At 37.8% G+C, this 20,170-nt stretch overlaps 2 protein-coding genes across 7 annotated transcripts in view; both read left to right on the top strand.

Moving 5' to 3' along the window:
• The window catches only part of cadps2 (Ca++-dependent secretion activator 2), a 135,869-nt gene extending 129,085 nt beyond the window's left edge, over nucleotides 1-6,784 (top strand). For all 6 annotated transcript variants that reach the window (XM_058645624.1, XM_058645622.1, XM_058645626.1 and 3 more), the window contains 2 exons: nucleotides 2,131-2,235; nucleotides 3,183-6,784. In XM_058645624.1, the coding sequence (XP_058501607.1) occupies nucleotides 2,131-2,235; nucleotides 3,183-3,353 (276 nt within the window). In that variant the 3' untranslated portion in view covers nucleotides 3,354-6,784. The remainder of the gene's footprint in view (nucleotides 1-2,130; nucleotides 2,236-3,182) is intronic.
• A 4,003-nt stretch (nucleotides 6,785-10,787) lies between these two features.
• fezf1 (FEZ family zinc finger 1) lies at nucleotides 10,788-16,797 on the top strand. Its single transcript, XM_058644568.1, has 4 exons — nucleotides 10,788-11,762; nucleotides 12,494-12,628; nucleotides 13,742-13,874; nucleotides 15,268-16,797. Exons 1-4 carry the CDS (start codon nucleotides 10,953-10,955, stop codon nucleotides 15,501-15,503), a joined length of 1,314 nt encoding a protein of 437 aa, XP_058500551.1. The 5' UTR covers nucleotides 10,788-10,952; the 3' UTR covers nucleotides 15,504-16,797.
• The last annotated feature ends 3,373 nt before the right edge of the window (nucleotides 16,798-20,170 follow it).

The raw sequence follows: 20,170 nt of genomic DNA, 5'->3' as shown, positions 1-20,170 counted from the left end.
ACATTACATCAGCTAAAAAAGGAATCCAGTCAGGCGGATACACAGACTTACTTTATGGATCGCCAAAACTAGGAAACCTTTGAATTATCAACCGTCAAAATCAAGGTTAAACATACAAATAAGACACAACTAAGAAACGATTTAATTTTCCAATCCTTTCAGCAACGAGAACATCCATCCAAAATATGAGCACATCCGTCAGAATCGCAGAATCGTGTTTGGTACAATCGCTTTCCGTAAGGACTGTGGGTTTTGTAAATTTGATTGGGATTGAAGTGTTTCATATGTTTTGTAGCAATGGTTTGCATTTCCAGGCCACCGTAGTATCCACTTTTGTCAGAAAAGAAACTCAAACAGGAATCAAACCTGAAACCTCTTTTTTAAGTTATCATCACAATGTTTTTTTTTAAATGTGTGTTGTTGACACTTAGCAGCTTAGACTGAGTGAAGAAGAGCTTCATTACTGTGATGGAGACAGTGCTGGAGGTTAAAAATCACAGGAGATAAAAAAGAAAAAACTCAAATATTTGCGTGACCCCTGTATGATCGCGGGTGTGTTTTGGCTTTTGTCGAGTACAGTGAATAATCTTTGGTCTGTTTCTCTCTATTAAATTGGAAGGTAATTACAGACTTGTCAGAGTAAAATTGAGTCTATCAGCAGCTCATGAAACAGATGTGAATATTACAGGTCATTACTGTGTCAGAGCAATGTCCCCAAGCACTCTGAATAAAGCGGAATAACGTCACGGGCTGTGGGCATTTTTAGTCAGGATCACTCTTCCGATTACAGAGGTGCGGCCTGGTGGGTGAGGGTGTGAAGAAATAGTGTTTAATAAAACATAAATGGATAGATAGAACTTTTGTTTTGTTTTGAAGCCATGGCCTTTTCCCGTGAAATATTCATGTTCATTTCCCAGTAAGTTATTGTCTTCAAATAAATTAAGAATTGAGTTTTGCCATCATATTTTTACCATGTGGTCAAATTATACCACATTCCCACTGGTAAAAATCCCCCACTGGTATCAACCATTAATAGTTTGTTTAAAAATCATACTAATTTCTTTTTAGTGGCAGAAAATGTCACCTTTCCAAAAACTGCTGTAAAAAATATTATATAACATTATTTTTTTCTACTTCTTCAGCTACTTCAACTACTTCTGCCTGACATATACATATCATATATTAATACTGTTTTTGAAATACACTGGAGTTGTGTAAACATACTGGCCATAAAAGGGTTAAAATCCCCAAAATATAACTTGATATGTTTATTTCAGGCAATATTAATGTTTTTACAGCAGTTTTGGGAAGGTGACATTTTCTACCGTGAGGAACAAATAAGTAAGTTCCATTTTAGGCTAATTAAAGAAACTGAGATAACAGTTCTAAATTTTACAAAAAATTTATATCTTCTGGCAAATTTGAGCTTTATTCATTCAACACAGCCAAAATGGCTTAACAATAAAAAAAACGGAATGGCGGAACGGAACGTTTAATTGGATGCTACTTTCTTCTTCAACTGCTTTACTTTTAACAGCAATGCTCCATTTATTGGAGAAAAGCTACGATAGTGGTTAGCATGGTTAGCCAGTTATTAATGTTTATTTCAATTTCTACTAAAAATTGGGGCCGTGCTTCGTAAAAAAACCTTTAGCAATCAGCTCATCTTAAGAGGTTTACAGAGAGACTTAAGTAAATGATCATTGTCAGTGAGAGCTACATAGTTGTTGTTTTTATTTGTTTTCTTTGATTTCTAATGTCTAGGGAGAAAAATGTATTTAACCCTTCATTTGGCACTCATTGGAATCAAAATTTCAAACCTAGTGTCAGGAAAACACATATAAACTTAAAGGGGCATTTATTTTTAGTGCTACTGCTGCTGATTAGTCCAACAGTGTGACTTCACTGTCTGTGACATAGTCCAACCTTCATTGATTGGCTGAGAGAAGTCCAATTTTTTCCAACCTCACTGGTGCTGCATAGCGACGCCATTTTGGATCATCTGCGGTAAAGGGTTAACTGCAACTCCCTCAAGACACAGCGGTTCAAACAAAATGAACTACTGTGATGGATGTTTACAACTGACACTTTGTTTAATAGTTAGTGTGTGTTTTTTTTTTCTTCTTACAGCAATGGTATACTGGCTGCATGAAGGCTGTGTGTGTTTGGTTGACTGACAGACTGGACCTGCAGCTCCACACGTACCAGCTAAAAACACTCATTAAGATTGTGAAGGTAAACAAAACAATGTCAGAAAACCAATGAAGATGCTTGTGCTGATGTGTTTTTCCAAAAAGAAATGACGAGTTCTTTAAACTTGCAAATTCAACGTCTCCTTTTGAGAAAAGATCCCGTTAACCCTTCTGCATGCGTACTTCTCATTGCCGTAACTCTTAGACCGTTTGCAATATCTAGAAATTTAAAGGCTATGGAGATTGGCACAGTGCCCCTCGCGCAACCCTCATGTGGAGGATAAAGTGGTAGAGGATGGATGGATGGACACCGGAAAGCAGAGAAATAGAGCTTTGTGTCCACATACTTGTAATTACGGTAGCCCTCGGGACTTCCGCGGAACGACCACCCAATCACACGTTTGTGACGTTAGCTTCTCAGTACCGTAATTCCTAAACGGTTGAATAACTGCCCGTTATGGCAAGTGAAAGGTAGCTTGGAAAATGGGGCAGAAAATCAAAATAAATCCAGGCGGCCTGAATATCATGATGGTCATAAGAGGGTTAACTCGTGACCCATGAGAACTGGCACTAAAGGAAAAGAACAAAATGACAAAAAAAGACAAATCAAACCATGCAAAGGTGGTTTCCTTGAAAGCAGCAGCAGCCGCCGTGTTTAAAGGTGGGAAGACAAGAAAGAAAAAATATTTTTACAGCTTTTGTCTTTTCATAGTTTGCTAATGGACGGAGACGTTTAACAGGTTTAACGTGAAAGAAATATGACAATAAAAGATAATGGTTTCTTACTGAAGGTAAAAACCCCTCAGATGCATCAGTCTGCCTTCCCAGTCCGACACATAAAAGACTCCGTTTGTCCTTCGCCTCAGTCTTACCGCATTCGTCCTTCAGACGGGTGAAGAGCATCCGCCTCCTCCAGCTCACTGCATTCCTAAGATGTTCTCTGTTTTTTTCCCTCCCCTCCCTTCTCCCTCCACCCTCCCGCCTCATCAGAAGACCTACCGTGACTTCAGGCTGCAGGGTGTGCTGGATGGCACGTTGAACAGCAAGAGCTACGAGACCGTGTACAACCGTCTGACAGTGGAGGAAGCCACAGCCGCCGTCAAGGCGGGAGACGGCCTGCAGGGCATCAGCATGAGAGACAGCGATGAGGAGGATGACTAAATCTACACACACACACACACACACACACACACACACGCCCTGTTTCTACTCCATTGTTATCTTCTCTAACAGATTAGGACCATCTATGACTTTTAATTACATGTGTCCTTCACGTCGCTAAACAGGTCTCATTCAAACCTACCAAGACAACACATGTTATTTCAGACTAATATGTATCTAAAGTAGGTGCTACTGGACAGAATGGCTGTGATTTGTTTTTTTCCCAACAGCAGAACAGGTAAAGTGTAAAATGTGTGCCGCCATGTTGCAACAGCCCAATCCAGTGAGCTCAGCCCTATTGGAGCTTGTTAGCCTTGTTGTTAATGTCCACACAACTCTGTTCCAGTTCACCAAAAACAGTCATGTTATATGTTACAGTCACAGCAGGGCGAGTTACGCTGATGGTGCACAGTGACGTGTGAGAGAATTCGACTTTTGCTCAGAACAAAGAGCCACATTTTCCCCAAAACTATTTAAAATCCTTGAAAACAGACTCTACTTTCAACTCTTTTTGTAGCGATCGTGCGTACTGCACCTTTAAGTCTACTTAACTCTCTCATTTGTGCCATGAATTGAACTGAATCTTAATCTAACAGTATCATTACAGGCCTAACATCACTTTAGCCTGGTGTTAGTCTTTGTAGATAACGTAGTGGACGTTTTATAAAAGCTTTACGACCGCTGTCATTAGGTCATGATGAAGAAATGTGTGATAAGACGGTCCAGCAGTTACATAGCTCACCTGAACAGAGGAAATATCTGCAGTGTTGATAGAAGATTGTGTATAAGCAAAAATGTTATTCAGCAACGTCAGGCGCACAGTTCTGGCTCTCTGGTGTCAAACACCAACTTAAATATTGAACATATAATGAAAACAGTTGAAGAGGAGAGCTCAGGTCGTGACTTATCACACGCTCATTGTCCAGAAACACTGTTACTGCACATGTCTGTCGGAGGGAAAAGTTAGTCAAGCTGACAAAAGGCGTCTTTAAAAAGTGATAGAGCGACATGTTGTCACCTACAGTACAGACAGTCGTACTCTGAGTGTGGCAGTCGCCTTTTTGTTTGCTTTCACACGTACCTTATTGTTAAAAGCTCAAAAGAGTCTAAAACCTTTGCGTCTCACCCACATGCTGCCACATTCCTGACAGCAACAGCAGCGAAATCCAACAAAGAGATTTGGTTTTATTTGATAGAAGGCTTGGAATTGCAAAGTTCTGTCTGACTTTATCAAAGCTTGTCCACATTCATATTTCCAGTAAGTCATTCAATGAATTTAAGCACAGCCACCTTGTGTTTTCTGGACGAGCGATTGCTTTCAACGGCATCAAAAATGAGTGACAGTCAGTGCATTTACATGCACAGTTTAATCGAGCTAAGGCCTTAGTCTGACTAACACAGGCAATCGGTCAACGTGTCGAATTTCCATGCGAAGAGGAAATTGATTTATTGGTCTGACTCCGCCTCCTGTAGTGGCGCTGTATCCTTTATGTGAACGGTGAGATGGATTGTGCTGTGGTTCTGTATGTTTCGTACCTGCTGTACATGTTGACGTGATACAAATTGAACCGAGCGTGGCTCTTGTGGTTGCTGTGTTTGAAGAAAGACGCCGCCGCTGTCTGTACGTCGTCGTCTTCTCCTTCTACTTCCGGGTCGAAGACCAGGGAAGGAAATGTTGGTGCATGCTCAGAACGCCAAGTCCGCCTCCAATCCCACTAAGTGTATACATGCAGGTGTAATCGGACTATAATCGTATTATCCAGGGATGTTAGTCTGACCAAGACCAGCTTGATTTTAGTCGGACTGATGTGTTTACATGACATTAAGAAAACCAAATGATTGTCTTAGTCTGACTAAAATCAGACTTTTAACGTGCATGTAAACACACTGACTGTTATAACACCTCAAATCATCTGCCAGCAACATTTTTAGCACTTTTTAATCTTAAAGTAGTAGCTTTAATTGATATATTCATCCTCTGTGGATTGCTTTCTTTGTCCATTTTAGGTTATGTTGTAGAAAGTAAGGACGAGAGGATACAGTTTATTTTCCGCTGACTGGTTAATTGACTTGTCTTTTCAGAACCTTAATAGATTACAGGTTGGCTCTCTATGGATTTGTCCGTTATTTCTGTTACAGTTGTTGCCACCAAGTTCTCAACGTCTGAGAAAAAAACAATCACATTAAATGAACGGTTAATTATAGAAACCTACTGTATGTCGGTGAGGTCAAAGTGAATGTAGCACAGCTGGTGATAATGTTTGATAATGAAATTAAGAATGATGAAATATCAGAATGCACATAACGGAAAAAAAGGTCAAAGGTGAAGCGGCAAATGACTCCAGGAACTGAAAGATGTTTGAAATGGGAAAAATTTGAGTTAGTAGTAGTTTCCTTTTAAGTCATCGCTTTTGTTTCTAAACTCTGTTTGACCCACTCTTGTTTTATGTACAATGTTACAGTAACTGATGATGCACTAACCTTTTGAAAAACAACACCCAGACTGTAATTACCCTGATTATACTATACTGTGTTTGCCACAAGCCCTTTATTAACCGTAATCACCATTCTACTTGCCAAGCATTGATATTATAAAATGGCTTTGACAAGAACAGAATCAAGAATTTTTCAGTTCTATTTTTGTTATTATTGTTATGTTTTTATGTTTATGTTAGAAAGGACAGTGCTTAGCTTAACATTTGAGCGTCTGAAGTCTGCAGACAAACTCTGAAGCTGATGCAAGTGTCGCCACACTGCTGTAGCTCCTTACTCTCAGCCTTATGTAGCTGAACAATGTCCCCACTGTTAAACAAGGACATGTGGTCTCAGGTGGTAAAAGACACACACACATGTATAACCATAATCCTTCAGGTGAACGCTCTGTGAAGAAGAGTCGATTTCACCACGCAAAGGTTCTCTAAAGATGCTGGAAGTGTAAGCGGGGGGAGGGAGGGAGACGCGTGTCGTCGTAGATCTGCTGTCATAGCTGTTCATTGTGATATTTTACTGTCGTGAAGATTTATATTTGAGCTGTAGAGTGGTATGGTCGTACTGTCTCTGTACATCATATCGATCAAAGTCTTTGAAATGTGCTAATCAACTCTGGACTTTTCCTTTTGTTTTAACTGGAACATCCCGGGACAATGTGGAGCTGTTTCTTTTTAATCTGATCAGTGTTGAGTGGACACAGCGTTGTGTGACTGCCGTCCAACTCACTGGCCACTGTCTGTGTGCTGTGTTCTGTCCGTGAGTCAGATCGACACCTGTTTTAGCCGTCCGGTCCAGTTTGTGTTAGTGCAGTTTAAAAGGCTCACACCTAAAGGACAAAACTCTATTTGAAGAAGTATATTTATATCGTCTTACTGTGCACCTGTTTTTGTTCAGGTGTCTTCTCCAAGTGTCCCTATTATATTATTATTAAAAGTGTTTTTAAAGCACCTGTGAAGTCGTTTTGTGGGTTTTATTCACTCAAGTCTGGAGTTAACGATTGACAATTTACAAAATAATGTTCCTGTATGTTGTTGTTTTTACATTAAGGATATTTGTGTTATTATATATAAGTCACAGCATCTACATTAACCCTTAGAACACAGAGCATTCTGGCTGCTTTGTTCCATTATTATGTTTAAACATACAGTAACCACAGAGGCTATAAGAATGTGCAATATAGAGTGTCTTATATCCTTTATTTCAGCACAAACTAGACAATCTGATCGGGGAAAAAAATATTATTTTCACCAACTCTATAAACTCACCTGAGCAAAAAGTACTCAAAATGTTTGAAATCAGATTGAATTTGTGAAATTTGGAAACATGTCACAGTTCAAAGTTTGCTTGGCTCGTTTTTATTAACAAAAAGCACAATTATTGCTACTTTATATCACGAAAAATGTGATATGAAATGAATCATAACTTTGACTCAACAACACATAAGAAGACGGAAAGAAAAAAAAACATTTTTTAAAGCCTGAATATGTGACCTATAAACACACACCCCCAGGATGTCCATATAAGGAGTTACCATGGGTGCACCTGCGGCACAGATCAGACAAACATACAGTAGAACTAACAATTAGTTACAGACAGAAATACAGTAAAGGCAAAGTGGAGCAGATTAAAATGCTAAGAACAGAAACAAGTTTCCACAGATTTTTCAAATTCCCTTAAAGGTCATTTGAAGTCCCTCGATGGAATCAAAGCGGACAACTTGAGATCCTGTTGTAAAGTGTTCCAGGTTGAAGGGGCAGAGTAAGTTCTGTATGTGCTGAAGGTCATAAAGGCTTGGGATGGAGTTGTAACAGTGTAAAAGTCTGTGTGTGGATAAAGATGACCAGTTGACCAGAGAATACAGAAATTGAATGTACATAAGTAGAAGTGTCTTCGGGCCTTGTTTAGCCCCCAAGGACAAACCAGACAGAGCGGAAGTAAATGAAGAAGAATTCCTTTCTTTTGTGAATAGAATAGTTGTTACAGTCGTAGGAACCAGTCGTGAAGTCACCTACAAGAATCTGAACGCTCATTTTGATCGATTTGCACCATATTCTGTTGAAACTAGGAAAAGGTTTAATGAATGAATGAATAAATCAAGTGAGAATTTAGCCTTGTTTTCCCATGGACTTCCAATAAAGGTGAGCTCTTTTTTTGCAACCAGCAGTCTCGCCCCCTGGTGGCTGTTCAGTATATTCTTACATCCCGGTAGGTTTTGATAAGCAAACACTTTTTGAAAAATACAACCATATAGAGTTTTCACCTCAGACCGTTCCAGCAGTTTTGGGATGAACAAAGCACCGAACCAGCCTTCATCAGCCTTCATCATCATAACTCCTCAAGAATTATACTCTTGGTCTGAATTGTAAGACGTGTAGGATACTAGAAATATAAAAAAAATACAAGCTATGTTAGTGGACAAGTTATCCTATTATTTATGACGTTCTAATTAAATCTAATCCAGATTTCCTAATGGATGAGTTTTGCTTAAATGTTTTTATTATTTATTGTTTAAATTACACACAATGTTTCCATCTATAGGAATGAGCAAAGCAGGTAAGAGCCCCAGAGAACATGTTGAGTGAAAAAGTGAGAAATAAAAATGTTTATTCATGGTTTACGTGTTGTTTATTAAAGTGCTAATAATCAGTAAAGGTCCTTACATTTATAGATAGTATTTTACAGATGAATCACTCACAAAAAGTCCTTTTATTTTCCTCAAATAGTTTGTATAAACATTTATGTATTCAAGTGGTTTCATAGGCTCCTTCATTTGTCTGCATTTATTAACATTACTCCTCGTTTTTTTGACTCTTAAGATTTACTCTCGCCAACTTATCTATTTAAAGTCAGTAAAAATATTACTAAAAAATAATGATATAATTCTCTTTAATGATGTAGGTTCTAAAGAAAAACGAAATATAGTATTATTTTATTATTTTTTAAAGATAATTGTCTTTAAGCTTTAGTGTGAAAGACAAACAGCAGGTCCTGTCTTCATTATAATGTAAAAGCAGAGTCAGTTTTTGTGTGAGGCCAATAAATATAAAACCATTTTAATACGAATAAAAGAAAAACAATTATTTAACCAAATGTTTTTGGTTAACATTGTTTTGGTTAACACATTTATTTTTATATCTACCTTAAGCTCATTTATCTTTTACCCGTTCTTTTTATTTATGCAGCAAAATTACGAATACGCTCCCAGTACAGAAAATTATTTTCTGTTCATACTTAAAAACATAACAAACAAATGCTTTTTTTTTTATTTAAAATATCAATTACAATAAATATAAACAAAATAAATTATTTCGATCCTAATTCATTTTTACAGCCTTTCAAATAGGATTGATCATTTTTAACATCCTTCATTTTCTTCCTATGAGCTGTTTTTTGTTAACTTAATTTCTCTTCAAAGCAAATATTATTGTAATTATTGTTATTATTCTTGTTTTAATTATTAGTAGTGTTACTGTTGTTGTTGTTGTATACCGGTATATGGGCTGCTGGATTACTGATTTGTTCTGCATTATGTTAAAACTTCATTTTGTTATTATTATAAGAAAAATAATAATAATAATAATAATAATAGTAATAATAATATGGTAACTAACTAATTAGACTTATGTCCTTACATATATGTATAAAGAAATACAAAAATCTCTATATTTTTTTAATAAACTAAAGAAACTGACAAACAATAACAGAGTAGATTTACATTTTTGTGTGATATATAATCTGTTCCTAATATTAAACATCAAATACATGACAATGAAAAAAGAATACAATAAACAGGATGTGCTGGTTTTTATTGTTTTTTGTTTGTTTTCACGCTGCGACCTCATAACATGTCAAAACGAGTAACTGAGTTACTAACATTCCGTCACAAAATATTATTCTCCCAAAAAAAAGAAACAAACAATAAAATAATGACGAAAATTCAGAGCTTTGATTTTATTTTCTTGATTGGCCGAAAAATCATATTTTAGTTCATGGATTTTATCTCTGGGTGTTTAACACATTTGTCAAATAATGTCAATAATATTCGTAATAAAATACAATTAAAATTTTTAATGGATTACTCCAGGTTTAAGAGCACAATCAAATGATACGCCGTGTTTTCTGTGTTTTTTGTCGCTCTCTGTCATTTCATCACATGTTTTGTTCGAATACTTGAAAAAGGCCATTTCTGCTCATTTAGCATCAAACTGTCACTGCAGCATAAACTCTCTGAATTATCCTGAGGAACAGTCTGTGTGCGTAAAAGATTCGTTTGCATCCAAAAAAAGACAAAAGTGTGTTTATTTCTGTTCTTCTGTTCTGTTCTTCAGCAGATATATCGGATTAGATCGGGTTTTCCTGTCACGGATGAGTTTTGTCATCCAAAAAAAATCTGGTGCGTAAAAGTTATTAAAAAAAAAAATCGCATGAGTCAAAGTTGACTCAAAAAGCCAAGCCCACCCAGACTGCAGTGAAATCCGCGGCTTCAAGTCCATCTTCTGCTCAGTCTCTATTCGAGCACCAAGTTCAGCCACATGACAGCTCCGCGTCTTCTCTGATCCGTGCGTAAAAGCGAGTTTGTCGAAGCAAAGACGAGTGAGTGTAAATCTGATGTGAAGCTCTGACAGCTGCTGACCCTGCGGCCGCTGCGTGGTTGGCGTATTGCGATTCAAAGAAAAAGAAAAAAAAAAGAAAAAAATGATGTCACGCGAAGCCACAAGGAGACCTGGGATTTACCAAATACCTTCCAGTTGAGCAGGAGTCCTGCCAAGTAAAGGACAACCTCCTCCTCCTCCTCCTCCTTCTCTTCTTCCAGCGGCGACAAGTGCAGAAAATCAACGGAGGAGAATTTAACAAATTATCTACTTTTCCGCTCCCCTTTCTGGACGTAACGATCCGCGAGGTCTCGACTCTCTGCACGCCGTTATCGAGCGAGCAGCGGCCGTTCCTGATTGTCATCAATAAGCGGGGGAACGGGCCCCGTGATTCGGAGGGGGTTTTCCCGGCAGATGATGTCTTTTCCTGTGGGCCGGTGAGGAGCAGCCCCAACCTCCGCCTTCCCCACCAGCAGCTTCTTGTCGTTGTTGTCGCGGCGCGGTAGATGCGGAGGTGATGGACGGACCTCTCCGCCGCCCAGCGGGGATCCTCAGCTCCCCCCCGGCTTCTGGGAGTCAGCCCGCGGGCTCCGACATGCTCACCTCCGGCAGTAGCAGCAGTAAGACCCTCGCTTTCTCCATCGACCGGATTATGGCCAGGACGCCCGAACCCAAGTCAATACCGCTCCCCAGCTGGTTCCAGTCCGCTCCCGCGGGGAAACCTGACGTGTGTGCGTCCTCGCTGCACTGTATGATTCCACTGATGCCGCTCGGGTATGATCCGGGCCACAGGCTCAGCATTTCCGGGCTGGATGCGGGCCACTTGGACGCGTCTCCTGTCGCTGCTCCAGCTGACTTTTTGGGCTTTGGGTTGAACTATAAGAATCAACAGGATGAATCCGCTGTCAACCACAACACACAACCGCAGTACAAACTCTTCAGACCCCGGGTGGTGAACCAGTCCTCCTTCCCCACCATGGGCACCGTGTGTTACCTTAACTGCAGCGGGGACAGCGGCGCCTGTGCGCCGCCGGCCGGGCTTGTCAACCTGCACCCGATGGCCTCGTACCTGCTCAGTGCCCGGCACAAAGCCTTCATGACGGAGAAGAACAAGCCGGGCCTGCAGCAGGCCGGGGAGCGGTACCCGGTGTCCGGCGTGCAGGCCTTTAAGGAGCTGTCACAGAGTCAGATCCAGCACTACATGAAGGAGCGAGACCAGATTCTCACCGACAAGATCTTTAAAGACTCGGCGGCAGCAGCGGCCAGACTCAGCGGCTCGTGTCCGGGCAGCAAACCAAAAGTTTTCACCTGCGAGGTCTGCGGAAAGGTCAGTGCCCAAAACTCAGTCCACACCAGCAGCGACATTCAAGACTGTTATTTTTATTTTTTACAACTTTTTGTTTACGTCATTTTCGCTGACGCATGTAAAAATCCAGATTTAAAAATAAATCCAGATTATATGGTAAATTAAAAAAACGTAATGAGATTATTACATAGCGAATTACACTTAAACACATTAAATTCGTTCAGAAATATCACTTCCACATTTACAAGAGTTTGAATGGTCAGATTTATTTATTACAATTATTAAATGTACACATTACATTACATTATATGTAATTTTGTAATTATATTTATATATATATATATATCATATATATATACATATATATCAAATATGTACATTTTGTTTTCTACAGCAGACTGAATGGCTGAATGTGGAGCTTCGATTATTCTAGTTTTGATTAAACTTTTAAACAAATAATACATAAATAAATCACCAAAAACCACTAAATCATAGAATAAATCAAGCTGCTTGTTTTAAAATATCAAAATGAAATTAAACTCTGAATCGGATTATTAAGTTATTTAAGTTTCCTTTTTATTTGGTTTCGTTTCCTTTTTCTTTCTCTTTTTGACACTCTAACCCTAAATGATGTTTGGTGTGGAATAAATAAAATAATCCCGTAGTTCTCATGTGATTTCGATTAAAGGGAATGAAATGTCATAATTATCATTATTTATATTAATATTGTGTTGTCCTCTCCTCCTGCTCAGGTGTTTAACGCGCACTACAACCTGACCCGCCACATGCCCGTGCACACAGGCGCGCGGCCGTTCGTGTGCAAAGTATGCGGCAAAGGCTTCAGACAGGCGAGCACACTGTGCCGACACAAAATCATCCACACTCAGGTAACATGACCCACAATTTCCATTTGTTTATTTGTTACCTGTTGAAATCACCACTTCAATTAATTGTAATGCAATATTTAATTATGATGTTTACTGTTTTTATGTTCTTTTCCCCCAAACCAGATGAAGAAACCTATTTATTTATTTATTTATTCATAGATTGATAAATATACAGATGTGTTAAATATTGATTCTAATTTAACTATATGATCCATATTCTCATGTGTGGCTCCTAAAACAACAGCAGACAATGTTTAAAATGAAGATGCAGTTACTGTCAGTCATTACACTGATGATGTATTTTTATTATTGTTTGTTTGTGGGCGGGGCCATAACTTTGACATTCGCATCACTTACCGTGACTTTAATGGAGAGGAGGACAATGTTTATGACAAAATGAATGATATTTAAATGTTGAAAACTTATTTTAAATGTATGCTTTTGTTACATCATTTATTATTCTTTACTTTATTTTTGCAATAAAATAAAACACAGACATAATCCTATATTCAGAGAAACAGTCAGATTAGGGTCTGACTTTCCTAATAAATTTAAATCATTAGGGCTGCAACTAACAAATACTTTCATAATTGATTTTTTCAATTAATCGAGTAATCGTTTGGTCCATAAAATGTCAGAAAATGTGAAAAAGAGTTTTTCAAACCTGGCAACAATGATGTTTTCAATGTCTTGTTTTGTCCACAAACCAAAATGATTCAGTTTTTAATGATTTCTTTGTTACAGAGAGCAAAGAAACCAGAAAATGTTCACATTTAAGAAATCTTCAGAAATCTTCTTTTAATAATGAGAAAAACCCTCAAACCAATTAATTGATTATCAAAATAGCAGACAATTCATTTAGTCGTTGATTAATAATCGATTAATCGAGTAATTGTTTCAGCTCTAGAAATCATCATCATACATTCCTCTGTAAATATTAATTTTGGAGTTTTTTCAGTTCTGAAAATAATAAAATGAGTATAAAAAAAAGACAGTAACATTCATCAGATATGTTTGTATCTGTGTCATGAACCTCATCTTTTGTCTTATATTCTTCAACATTTCTATTAAATGTGTTCTAATGTGATTTTGTTCCTTTATTTTTTTTTACAGGAAAAACCGCACAAGTGTAACCAGTGTGGAAAAGCCTTCAACCGCAGCTCTACCCTCAACACACACTCACGCATCCACGCGGGATACAAACCGTTTGTGTGCGAGTTCTGTGGGAAAGGTTTCCATCAGAAAGGTGCGTGCTGCTCTACTCATAGACTCATTAAATCACTCATAATCACCACAACTATGCTCCATCAGATCTACAAATGTGCCTCAATATCAATTACCTGAAAATCAACACTCACACACAAATATCATTGTCAATATCAAGAATATCAAAGTACAAATTGTGTTTTTATGTCAGCTACCAAAATGTCCTTACATTAACTAATATCCTGAATATTAGCACATCAAAGTATCATAAACCGGAATTGTATAAATAAATAAATACATTTATAAATGCTGATGATAATAATATTAATTATAATAAAATAAATTCCTCTTAGCAGTTTATTTTATTTCACTCTAATTTTCACGTTTCAATATTTCATGATAGTAACTGATATTTATCAGCGTCTGTCGGTACTTCACATCAGTGATTTATGAAGAAAATGAAGAAACTGGGGTCGTGACAAACACACGCACAAACTGCAAAACTTGCTTCATGGTCAATACGAGCCGTTCACTTTACAGACACAGTCTTTTGAAAGGTGGAGCACAGGCAGCTACAGGAGAAGCACAGCAGCACGGACAGCTAATGCAAACAGATACAGCACTTCAGCTTATTTATTCATGCATGTATGCAACCATTGTGCAGCTGGTAGAATGTTAAGTCACTTAATAAAGTCAATGCAAATGTTGCTGTTATGAAGAGCATGAATGATGGAGTGACACATATTTTTTTTAATCTTTAAATTGGACTTACATTCTCATCCTTTGTTGCAAAATAATAATTTTAACGAGTCAGTCCTTCAGTCACTAAATCATGTCTTCTTCAATCAAAGCTGAATTTTAAAGAACTGAACTCAAGATATCACCTACATTTATCTACTTACTTTTGTTATTTATGTACAATTTAATATGAATTTGTAACACATATAATAGTTGTGAAATGTTTCTTTGTTGAGTTAATTGTCGGACATTTTATTGCAGTCAATGTGCATGACCCATATGACTATTATAAAGGCACTTACACTTGTTATAATCACATTTATTTGACTATTATGTTTTAATTCGATTGGATTTGTGCTGAACAAGTAATCGAATTACAGAAAAACACAATATAGCTTACTGCAATATTTATTCAAGCCAAAAATGCGTATGGACAATACCATTTTTAGACAAACTATTGCCCAGTAGTCATTTTAAATGTGTTTTTCAAAAAACAAATACAGTATGTCAAAATTAGCATTCCCTCTATTATTACAAATCATACCAAAAATCGCATTTGTGCCAAAAAAAATGACTTGTTTTTAAAGGTTTTTCTCACTTTCCTCACTGATATTAACTGAACGACCGAAAGTGTATTTTTGTTCCAGTATTTTCAGACTTGGATTTTTGATGAAACGTGTGCTGCTTTTGTGCAGGAAACTACAAGAACCACAAGCTGACGCACAGTGGGGAGAAGCAGTTCAAGTGCTCCATCTGCAGCAAGGCCTTCCACCAGGTGTACAACCTCACCTTTCACATGCACACACACAACGACAAGAAGCCCTTCACCTGCCCGACCTGTGGCAAAGGCTTCTGCAGGAACTTTGACCTGAAGAAACACATCAGGAAGCTGCACGACTCGTCCAGTCCACAGTCGCCCCCCCAGACCTGAGACACACACTGCTGACCTCTGGCCCTCGGAACAGTGACTCTGCACCTCAACAGAAATAAAAGAAAAGAAAAAGATCAAGACGTTCCCATCAGGTCAGGAAATAAACTCAAGTCCTCACAAGACAAGTTCTGTGGGGTTTTTAGTAACACGTGACCTCATTTCCATGTCTCCACTTGTTTCTACGAATCAATAATTGGTGACCTCAAATCACTGACCCGTGTTCTCAAATGACTTCTTCAGGCCACTCACTCGAACCATGAGATTCCTCAAACACAAAGAGTCCTCACATTTCAAATATTTCACTTGGAAATACTCATTTGTGTGCTCAATATCACATTTTTTGGTTCCCAGACATGAGTCATTTGTTCCTTTGATGACTTGGCTCTGATTTGACCCCCTCGCATCTCCTCTGTGCAGCCGCGGCATCTTTTAAAAAACACTTAAGTCTTATGAGTCCCATTCCTTGATTTCATGACAAAATGCCCTCAAATTAGAAAATAATGTCCCCTTTTACCTGCAAAGTTCTCTAAACAAAACCAAGTTTCCACTCAGGTTGCTGAGATCACAGCCTTGCTGCTGGTTCTAATGATATTTTTGTTTTGAGTCTTAATGGCTGTTTTATTTCAGATTTCTGAACAAAATGTCCCTAAATTTAGATCTGTTGAGGCAGCGCATTCCAAATGACAAATAATTTAATCAGAAATACCAATTGGTTTCAGTTTTTATTCCCTCATATTAATAGTTTTCATAAAAATGAGTCTACCTTAGCTCAAAGTCGGGGAATCGACAACAACAACATCAAGAACACAAACTTACACTACACAGTGTAATTGATTTCAGATGTTTCATTAGCAGCTCTGTATGTGGTAAATCTTCATCTTTTAAAGACCACACAGACTGTCAAATGTTTTAGAGCAGACATATTCTGCTTCAGAGCCACAGAAGAGAATCTAAAACATGTTGCCAATAAATTGTAAATAAGGTGATTGTCCCATTTAAAATGAACTAAACGCCTCTCGCATCTTTGACTTATATAACAAGCAGATAATAATCTGTAGCGTGAGAATAAGAGAACTATCCGTATTTCCGAAACCATGGTCAGGCTCTCGTTCATCATAGGGCATCATATGTGTAATTGAATTGAATAGGATTTGAAAACATTTTGTCACATTTATATATTTCTATCTCCATTTTTTTGTGGTTTACAAATGTATTGACTCTTTGTACCATTTTTATAATATGATTTCTTTGACCCTTGACCCTGATCTGTACTAAACACGATCCAAAAAGAAACACTTGGACCCTGGAGACACTAAACGCCTGCTGACCCAAGACTTCATCATCCCGCCCTCTTGTACTTGAACCCTGCAAAAGAAAAAGAAAAAGAGAAAGAGAAAGGACTCTCTTCCTAATTCCCTTGAGGCCCTGAAGACTAACTGACCCTCTCACCCTGACCTCTGACCCTCATTGCTGGCCTGTATGGACGCTGACCGAATATAACATGGCTGCAATGCTTCGTCTTCGTCTCTCTCTCAGCGTATGTTAGACTGAGGACTTGTGTCAGAGGACAAACGCGAGCACTGTCCCTCTAATGTCCACTGATTCTAAGTCAATTATATTCAAATCGGTGACTAATTATTGTGTCATTAGTCATCAGTGGTTGCAAGTTGTGATCATTTGCATCTCAGGAAACGATGTTGATGAACTCTGAGACCAGAGATGCAGCAGAGGGGGAAAGGACACGTCAGTCATTGACTCCTGTTTGACCTGTTTTTTATTGTCCAACGCGGAATTTGTGCCAACATTTAAAGGAAAAAGTCTGGTGACGTCCTGTTTTCTAATTGTTAACAAACCCATGAAAAAACATTTCAACCTGACACAGAATCAACGCCAGTATCTTCTCTCTCTCTGTGCCGAAGACCTTCAACTAAAAAAAAAAAAAAAACAATTAGAAACACACCAGTGAGCGTCACTGTTGCACTGGCTGACACGCTCCCTCAACGCCATGAACACACACACACACACACACACACCGTCTTTTATTCTGACTCAGTCAGAGACACGACACCCAGCCGACACTAGTCCTTGCCAGATTCAGACGTGTTGACAAACCTGCCAATGAAAAGAGTCGCAAACAAACGCACTGTTCCCTGCTGTTTGTCTGATAAAAAAAAACAAACAAGCGTGGAAAGCAGGAAAATAAAATCGCATGTTGATTCTGCACTGACCTTGTTTGAAAGTTTTCATGTCCAACAGTGAAAGCAGTGGTGCAGTGTTAGCGTAACCACACACTTCAAGGTCCAGGATTAGAGTTTTTGCCATAAGGAGACTTCATCAAGAGCTCAAACCTCCACCAAGGCCACACAGTTTCCCACAGTGTTAAACCTGTGTCCAGCTCCAACACGAAAATCAAATTATTTCTTCCTTCGGCCAGAAAAAAACATGCCCAGAAAATGTCTTCATAGTTCTGTGTTTCAAGGCTCCAAACCTCCCCGGTTCACTCGTGTCATTTATGATATGTACGACATAAATTATGACAGAAACGCTAAAGAAATCACTCAATACATATATTTTAATAATATTTTTTCTCCAACACTGCACTCACACAGCTTCACCTATCCATCTCTGGTCCTGACTGGCAAAGACAACATAGTTATTTTTTCCTTTTCAGTCTCAGGATTATTGTAAAAAGAAGTGTTTATGATATTTATTTTATATTGTGTACTACTGTAATAACTTAAAAGAGCAGCGCTGAACTGAAAACATATGGTATATGAAAACAAAAAATGTCTTGTCATTGTGTGCGTGTGTGTGTGAGTGTTGCTCCTGTTGCAGATGCAGATGCTAACAATTGAACCTAAAAAAAAAATGTGTGTGAAAACGTCTTCAAACACATTTTAAAGTATTCCACTGTAAATATTAACCAATGCTGAGTTCATACTATCAAATGAATTAAAAATTGAAATAAAAAACTTTTTTATTAATAAATTGGGGGGTCTCAGGAGTTTTATTTCAATATACACAGTAAGTATTTTGGTGTGGATCAGAATACGGCTTTTCACTTAAAACATTTAAAAGTTGATCAAGCAATAATAATAATAATTATTATTAAAATGTACATCTGAGTTGTGAACGATGTCACTTACAAAGTCGTCATTAATAGTCTTCCTTTTTCCACTGCACCCTCCCTCCACCCCAAAATTTTAGTCAAGTGGCAAAATTACTTCTACTACTTAAAATAAAGAGTTTAGGATGGAAACAAAGACCAGAACAACATCCTTTTATGACCAAATTAAGCCATGACCAACACCCCACTCACACACATAAAGGTGAAAAGGTAAGTCCCAAAGTACATATTTTAAAGTTGTTAATATGACCAATTGGTCATATTAACAACTTTAACATATGTACTTTGTTGTTTTACAGGGAACATAAAATGTGACATAGAAAATGAAAGTGTTGGTCAACTCTTACTTTCTATTTTCACCTTTATGTGTGGTCGTGGTTGGGGTGGCTTATTTTAGTCATCACGACGCGGCCGAGCTGACTGGTGGAGGGACTTCAAGTGAAGGTCAGGACCGTGGTCTTGACAGGTGGCAGCAGGTGTCAAATTAACATCATGCTCACACTCTCAAACGCCTCCTTCAGCTTTTACGTGTGAAACACAAAACACGATAAATCGCTGTGTTTTTGTAATTTCCGTCCAAACATGACACGCTCCTCGTCCAGTACTTGAAGCCGCCCGTACGGTGTGCGCTGCAAACAAAAACAAACTACCTTCCATTCAATCTGCCAACAGGCTAGCATGCCACCGGACATTGGTGTTGTTCCTTTCAAAATAAAAGACAAAATGGCACCAGCTCAGAGAAAGCGAAAATGAGGACAGGACATTGAGATGAAAATGTCCTGTCTAATCCTGACCAAAAATTGTGATTCACATTATATTTGCAATAATTGTAAAAAAAAGGTTTTATAAATATATACATACAGAGCCTGCTTTCTCTAATTGTTCTTCATTTGGTTTGTATCCGTAAGCGTTTAGATAATAGATAAACTTATATTAGTTACTAACATTACAAGAGACATGACATTACAGAATAAATCGTTTAAGAAAAAGTGTATATTTTACAAAGGCAGGATTTATTATATATATATATATATATATATATATATATATATATATATAGAGAGAGAGAGAGAGAGAGAGAGAGATATGTATACACCAACCCGATTGTCCATTTTGTGTTTTGAAACAAAGGTTTGCATAGTAAACTCCCACTTCAAATAATAATACCTCCATGTCTAATTTTAAGATGAATGACCACATGGACTGAGAAGGACTGGTGACAAAATGGCACCAGCTCAGAGAAAGCGAAAATGAGGACAGGACATTGAGATGAAAATGTCCTGTCTAATCCTGACCAAAAATTGTGATTCACATTATATTTGCAATAATTGTAAAAAAAAAAGGTTTTATAAATATATACATACAGAGCCTGCTTTCTCTAATTGTTCTTCATTTGGTTTGTATCCGTAAGCGTTTAGATAATAGATAAACTAATATTAGTTACTAACATTACAAGAGACATGACATTACAGAATAAATCGTTTAAGAAAAAGTGTATATTTTACAAAGGCAGGATTTATTATTTATATATATATATATA

The sequence above is a fragment of the Solea solea genome, chromosome 12, assembly GCF_958295425.1.
Source record: "Solea solea chromosome 12, fSolSol10.1, whole genome shotgun sequence".
Lineage (NCBI taxonomy): Eukaryota > Metazoa > Chordata > Actinopteri > Pleuronectiformes > Soleidae > Solea > Solea solea.
The sequence above is the reverse complement of the archived record's forward strand: the minus strand, read 5'-3'. Positions and strand labels throughout refer to the sequence as shown.